General features: G+C 42.6%; 1 protein-coding gene across 1 annotated transcript; it reads right to left on the bottom strand.

Annotated features, from left to right (window-relative positions):
- Window positions 1–2,792: 2,792 nt before the first annotated feature.
- Window positions 2,793–7,657, bottom strand: CMPK2 (cytidine/uridine monophosphate kinase 2; the record flags this gene model as incomplete). The annotated part of the gene is made up of 4 exons (XM_010170704.2): window positions 2,793–2,913; window positions 5,377–5,610; window positions 6,170–6,371; window positions 7,534–7,657. Coding segments are annotated over 4 exons (681 nt in total), but the record flags the coding sequence as incomplete, so codon positions are not given.
- Window positions 7,658–7,694: the final 37 nt, after the last annotated feature.

Raw genomic sequence — 7,694 nt, forward strand, 5'->3', positions numbered from 1 at the left:
AACAGCCAGAGACAAATCTCTACATTTGTTATAAACGTATATTAAAATAATAGTGCAGTCTTTTTAGACATTGTGGACAAAAATGTGGCAGAAATGCCACAAAAATTTAAAGTATGGGAGTGATTATGCACATTAACATTTTGCATGTGGCATACAACCTCTTGGAGACCTTCACTGAGAAAAGGACATGCTGGTTTGGTTTACCTTGCCTTGCTGTTCTGTTAGTCTGCCTACCTAGTTTTGGATTAAAGAATAAACGTGGGCGATAAATATATACTTCACGTGAGTAATGAATAATGTCTGATGCTACTCACTGCATATATATTATCAACACTCTTTTAAATACCAACCTACACTTTTAAGAACTCAGCATCAAAAACCAGGCAGTTTGGCTTCATGTGCAAGTTTGCACAGGGAGAAAAGGCTGTGGTGTTTCTCAGGCCAAGTGACCTCTTACGTGGAAAAGCTAAGGCTACACAACGTTCAGGGCAGGCACACTATTTGTACTCTCGTCGTCTGCGTGCAGTGATGCCACCTACACGTGAATTTCCTTTATCCAGGACTGAATACCTGAATACTTTGCAACTTCTAAAATAAGTGGAGCACCTACAAGTAGGTATTTCCAGTCTGCATGTATGGCAAATCCCAAAGCTACTGTTACACAAATAATACACCAAAACCAATGTATATTACTAGTACATATAAATGTATTACATTAATAGCATATACTCACAAACATTAAACAGTGCATGAATAAATTGTATTTTAATTTTTTTTTCTTCCTACCACCTTGCATATATAGATTGGATATAGGAACTGCAGTACTGATTACATTTTTATTTGCAGGACAGATTAATGGACAATCGCACTTGCTTAACATTGGAAATTAAGTAAAAATATATTTTAAATCAAATTATATTTTAGTTTTGTTCTTTCTAGAACTGCAGTTAATTTTAGACCCCACAAAGGCTTATTTATATGTTTAGTTTTACACTTAGGAGTAACAATAGTGAAACTAACCTACATAAAAATAAGCATTTGCAGAGCTGAAGTCTTGAGGGTATCCTGCTTTCATGTTCAACATGTGCAAAAACCTACGAGAAAGAAAAGGTGAAGTGAAAAGGTACAATCATTCCCATTGCTCAGATTCTCTGTGGTTTTCATTTCACATTGTCTCAAAAGAAAACAAATTCATGTTAACAAAGCTACTAATACAATATAGAAAATGTTTCATAGAAAAATATTTTAGCAATCATTTATCAAATGTTTTTAATTTCAGGTTCTTCTCAGGTCTCTGCTTCTAATATGTCAGCATTCTCCCACTTCCCTCTGAAATTAATAGGTATTTCATAGAATCATGGCATCGTTTTGGTTAAAAAAGAACTTCAAGATCACCAAGTCCAACTATTAACCTAACACTGCAAAGTCCACCACTAATCCATGTCCCTAAGCCCCACATCTACACATCTTTTAAATAGCTCCAGGGATGGTGACTCTACCACCACCTTGGGCAGCCTGTTCCAGTGCCTGACAATCCTTGTGGTGAAGAAATTTTTCCTAATATCCAATCTAAACCTCCCTTTGCGCAACCTGAGGCCGTTTCCCCTTGTCCTGTCACCTTGCTACACCCTCCTTTCAGGTAGGTGTAGAAAGTGATGGTCTCCCCTCAGCCTCTTTTTCTCCAGGCTAAACAATCTTAGTTCTCTCAGCCACTCCTCAAAAGACTTGCTCTCCAGACCCTTCACCAGCTTTGTTGCCCTTCTCTGGACACACTCCAGTGCCTCAATGTCTTTCTTGTAGTGAGGGGCCCAGAACTGGACACAGCACTCAAGGTGTGGCCTCACCAGTGACGAGTGCAGGGGCACAATCACTTCCCTACTCCTGCTGGCCACATTATTCCTGGTACAGGCCAGGATGCTGTTGGCGCCTTGGCCACCTGGGCACGCTGCTGGCTCATGTTCAGCCGGCTGTCAACCAGCACCCCCAGGTCCTTTTTTGCCAGGCAGCTCTCCAGCCACTCTCCCCAAGCCTGTAGCGTTGCATGGGGTTGTTGCGACCCAAGTACAGGATCCAGCACTTGGCCTTGTTAAACTTCACACAATCGGCCTTGGCCCATCAATCCAGACTGTCCAGTTCCCTCTGTAGAGCCTTCCTACCCTCAAGTAGATCAACATTCCCACCCAACTTGGTGTCATCCACACCAATGAAGGTGCATACATTGACAGGCTTGGACTTTATTACCTAGAGGCCCTCATTTACAACACATTTTTTGCAGGATGTCCATCACAGCAGTAGCTGCTTATCCTCTATTCCAGTAAACAACACTGGGCCACCGGATTCTCTGTTCCTCAATGTTATGATCATTTTATTGTTTTCCTGCTGGACGACATTTCAGCCTGTCCTTGGGCACCTAATGCTCCTGCTGCAGTCCAGCAAATCCTGGTACACAATGGATGCGGGAACAGGTTCTCCTGGTGATGAAGATGCAATACAATAGCATCTTGAAATGTCACAGTGTCAGAAAGCACTCTCAGGTACTTTGTATGTGATCATAGTATGTTTGTGGCTTTGCCAAGAATGCTGAATAACATGTGAGTAGTTTTGTCTTATACAGAAAAGTACAGTAGGCAACAGTGAAACAGATCCCTGTCAACAGATAAAAGAGAAGATTCTTCTGTGGGATGAAACACATCACAGTGCATTTTCAGGTACCAAAACCAAAGGGGCAATAAAAAGCATCTTTTAAGTGCACTAAAAAGTATATTTTAAGTGCTATTACACAGAAGATGCTCTCAAAAAGCACAGTGTTTTTTAATTAGTTCTAGCACTGTCTTGAGAACCTCTTCCTTGGAGGGGCTGGCATCGACCTCTTGGCACACAGGATTCACCATCCTTCTGTATGACTCTTCAACTCTACTTAAAAAACAAACAAGAGAAATGAAACTACAAATTACAAGGATATGAAATGGCATTAGTCATCAGTCTCAGAAGAAAGTGTTTGCACTTCAGAATGAAATCTAATGCAAAGAGCAATAAACCAGTAGTAACTACTACAATGTGAACCTCAAAGCACAGTTTCCTTGACATTGATTTCTAGAGCTCTATCCATATTCACATGGCATGGCATTAAAGGATTTCTTTCTTTACAGTTTAGCACTGGATACGGTTGGATATAGCAGTACAGTGGACAGCCTGCTTCTAACACTGAAGTTAATTTATTCAGAGCCTGCTAAGGTGTCTCTGAACTATATGGCATGGCATTGTGTAGGTGTCCTCACTGACTGATCTCAGCTTCAAGTCACTGGATTTCAGAGATGACACATCATTCAACCCTTTCCTCTGATCAACTTTGCTAACTGGACGAACACTGGGATGAAATACAGGATGAAAACCTCCTTGCTTAGACTATAAGCCTTCTGATAATGCAGAACTCCCCCATATTTAGTTTATGAGGACGTGAATGAGAATGTGAATATAATTTTCTGTGTTGCCACAAGAATTAATAATGCCAAACATTCAGGCCACAAGCTGTAAAACGAATCAAGCAAGATTCTGAATGTTTTCACATCCAGGTTGACATCATTAACAAGGAGAAATAATCAACGGCTTTCTGAGGGGAATGAGAAGTAAGAGAACGGCCAGCAGGCTGGCCATGAGCCAGCAGTGTGCCCTTGTGGCCAAGAACTCCAACAGTATCCTGGGGTGCATTAAAAAGAGCATGGCCAACAGGTGGAAGGAGGTTCTCCTCCCTCTCTATTCTGCCCTAGTGAGGCCACATCTGGAATACTGTGTCCAGTTCTGGGCTCATCAGTTCAAGAGGGACAGGGATCTTCTGGAGAGAGTCCAGCGGAGGGCTACAAAGATGATTAGTGGCCTGGAACACCTCCTGTGTGATGAGAGGCTGAGAGAGCTGGGACTCTTCAGCCTGGAGAAGAACAGACTGAGGGGGGATCTTATCAAAGTCTACAAATATCTGAAATGTGGGGGCCAAATGGATGAGGCCGGGCTCTTTTCATTAGTACCCTGTGACAGGGCATGGGGCAATGGGCAAAAATTGGAACACTGGAAGTTCCAGACAAACTTAAGGAAAAACTTCTTTACTGTGTGGGTGACAGAGCACTGGAATAAGCTGCCCAGAGAGGTTGTGGAGTCTCCATCTTTGGAGATGTTCAAAACCCGCCTGGATGCTTTTCTGTGCAACCTGTTGTAAGGAACCTGCTTTGGCAGGGGGGTTGGACTAGATGATCTCCTGAGGTCCCTTCCAACCCCTACCATTCTGTGATTCTGTAATAAAAACATGAAAGATTCTTAAACAGCAGCATGTTACCTTAGCTCACCCATTCCTCTGCAGGTCCCACTATATGAACCATGTGTCTGCACAACACTTATATCAGAATTAAGCAATGGATATTTTTAAGGTGTATCATCACCAGAAATATTAAAAGCCTAGAGGCAGATTTCAGCTTTATGATTTGTAGATACGAACACTGACATTTAGGTGTCTATACTGAGGTATCTACATGAGCACTAGGCATTCAAGTTTCCACTGTAAACAATGATGACCTAATCAACACATTTGGCAGAGCCTAGACAGCAATTCAGTGCATCCTGAAGTAGGATACCTAGGGTGTAATTCAGCTGCCTAACAAGTGTACCTAGTACTGCTCGAGATGCTCTGGACTATCTCATGTAGCTTCCAGTTGCTGGTTCTGAAAGGGTCCATTACAGGTTCTGCATCACATCTGCCAGCCTCAGGCAGGTGTCTCAGATCACATCAAACAGTTCTGGATACTTCTGCTTAGATCACTGGGCTCCAAGCAGGTGGTGAGCTGAATCACTTTGAAGGCTCCACTGGGACCCAAGACACTTTGCACAACTAAAGACATCTACAAGAGGAGATCTAAATTTTGTTTTCTTAATCTAGAACTCAATTCCAGACTTTTCTGGGGAAGCTGTGTGTTTCGACTTCCCAATTCCCAGTTCTGGAACTTTTAGGTCTCTCTGCTTCATGATCTCAATAAGAAAGGTGCTACAATACAAGTAGCAAGTAGCAAAATACAAGTATTTTAATTCAAAGCTCCTTTGCAGGACAATGCAGCAAGTAGTAAAATACATTTTAATTCAAAGCTCCTTTGCAGGACAATGAAGTTCTTCACCTGCAGCTTTCAAACACTTTCAGTCAGAAGTGACAGAATTTTCCCTCCTTGTCAGCCATCAATCCTTTCAAAAAAAAAAAACCAAACAAAAAAAACCCAACCCAACCCAAAAACTTAGATGTAGGAAATCCTTATCCCAGTAATGCAAGTGGGACATTTTGCTACTGATCCCACAGGAGCCAAGATTGCCTCCAGGCTCCTTTTCCTCATTAAATTGTACCTTTGGCGAAACAAGTTGTTAGCTTCCAGCTCAGCTTCCTCCTTTGTTTTCTCCAGCCCCCGACACTGAAGTCTCCGGACTCGCTCCTCAGGATCAACAGTCAGGAGCAGAACAAGATCGGGTTTAAGCAGATCCTCAGGCCACTGGTACACCTCATCATGAACTGGTGGAAGATCCTGTACTTTCCCATTTATTTCAGTAGCAATTGTGTAGGCAGCTGTGCTGTGCCAGTATCTGTCAGAAAAATACAGAATGGAGAGAGAAATTCTAAAAAGGCCACTACTTTCTTTATTAAGAGTAATCCTGAAAGCTGCCTACACAGTTAATGAAAACAATAAATTACATAAACAAAACAAAAAAAAAGTGGGAAGCGTATTTCTAGCTTTACAGCCTCAAAGAGTAAGTCTACCTAAAACTCTGTTATTCTAAGGCACCCATATCTCAGACCCTTCTTGGAGATAGCCCTGATCATAGCCTCATTCTCCTAAGGTTTGTCAGAGAGCCCTGCTTTGGCTCAGGCTGCACAGTCCGTGCCTCCACCATTCCTAACTGAATACATAACATGTGTGCTAAAGCCAGTTATGAGTGTCACACTGATAGAAGTCCCCCACTTGACTGTTAGTGTAAGTATTACTCTTTAGAAGATTTAATATTTATCTGACTACCTGCAAAGTAGCACTTCCAAAAAGAAAAAAAAGAAGAAACCCAGAGACTACCATTGACAACTTCTGGTTTTAACACTGAACACCTGTATGATGGGACTGATATAAGAGGACTTCATAAATATACAAACCTGTCTACGATCACAGGTGCCTGAGTGGATGCTTTTGCGATTTCTGAAGCAAGAATGTAGTTGCCCGCAGCATAAAATGCTCTTTTAATGGGTGCTGGCTCATCATCAAATATTGTCCTCCACTGGCTGATGCAAGCTGGTGGAGACCTTAGCAGAATGGCATTCAGGGTGTCCTTAACAGACTGGGTTATGGTGGTTTTGCCTGCATTTCATTTACAGAAGGAAACATTTATTATATCACATTATCAGATACAAATGAGTTTTAAAAACTGAAAAATGCTCCTATCTGTTCACTTGGAGCACATGTTGACACCTGACTACCTAACCTGAGTATCATGTGATAAGGCCAATGGAAAATTATTATCTGCCTGGTTCGAGGAATTATTACTCTACTTCCTACCCTCAGTGCCTTCCACCCCTCCCTCTTGCCAGCTTTCTGTCTTCACTCCTTTAAATGCACTAAATGCATGGCAATTTCTCTATATTTCCATTTATAACACCCTTGTAGGTCACCATTCATTTGGATGTTGCAATGCTGTCACCCAATACTTTCTTTTTAGAGGGCATTTTCAGTTCTCCTTAACTGAAAATACAAAAACCAAAGTTATTCAGAGGTAACTAATATTTCTCTCTGAGACAAATTGCTGCCGGTTTCCCAGACTACCACTATTTTTAGTTCATTTATTTGAAAACTCTCTAGTGAAAGTACGTTTCATCATCTGCACAAGAAATTTAATTTCCAGTAGTCCACTCTTTGCATTCTTCCATTTACATAGATCACAGAATCACAGAATTACCTAGATTGGAAAAGACCTTTAAGGTCATCAAGTCCGATCATTAACCTCACACTGACAAGTCCCCGACTAAAGTCCCCCTCATGTCCCTCAGCACTATGTCTACACGATTCCCCCTCACGTCCCTCAGCGCTATGTCTACATGACTCTTCAATTCCTCCAGGGATGGGGACTCCACCACTGCCCTGGCCAACCCCTTCCAATGCCTGAGAACCTTTTCAGGAAAGAAATTCTTCCTCACATCCAATCTCAACCGCCCTTGGCACAACTTGAGACCGTTTCCTCTTGTCCTGTCACTTGTTACTTGGTTGAACAGACAGACCCCCACCTCTCTACACTCTCCTTTCAGATAAGGAATTCATCCACTGAATGAAAATTGGCATAGACTGTTTCACCTTTTACAAGTACGAGAAGGCAGACTGATATTTATAATTACTAACTCTTTCAAATCTGTCACAGGTTTCCAAGATTTTTCTCAATTTCCAAGCCTTACGCCTGGCTGAAAGCCACAGCTGTTGCTCTTTCCAACAACTCCTCATCTGCAGCTCTTGTACCGCCCATTGCTCTTACCGGTGGCATCCAGCCCCTCAAACACCACGACGGGAAAACCTCCCTTCTGCTGGTGCTCCGGACACTTCTCCAGCAGCTCCAGTACCGCTCGGGCCGCCGGGATCCGCGCTGCGCACTGCCGGGAGAGAGACGTGACCCTCGGCTCCCGCCCGCCGCCTCAC

Source organism: Antrostomus carolinensis, unplaced genomic scaffold (genome assembly GCF_000700745.2).
Source record: "Antrostomus carolinensis isolate BGI_N321 unplaced genomic scaffold, ASM70074v2 scaffold6536, whole genome shotgun sequence".
Classification (NCBI taxonomy): Eukaryota; Metazoa; Chordata; class Aves; order Caprimulgiformes; family Caprimulgidae; genus Antrostomus; species Antrostomus carolinensis.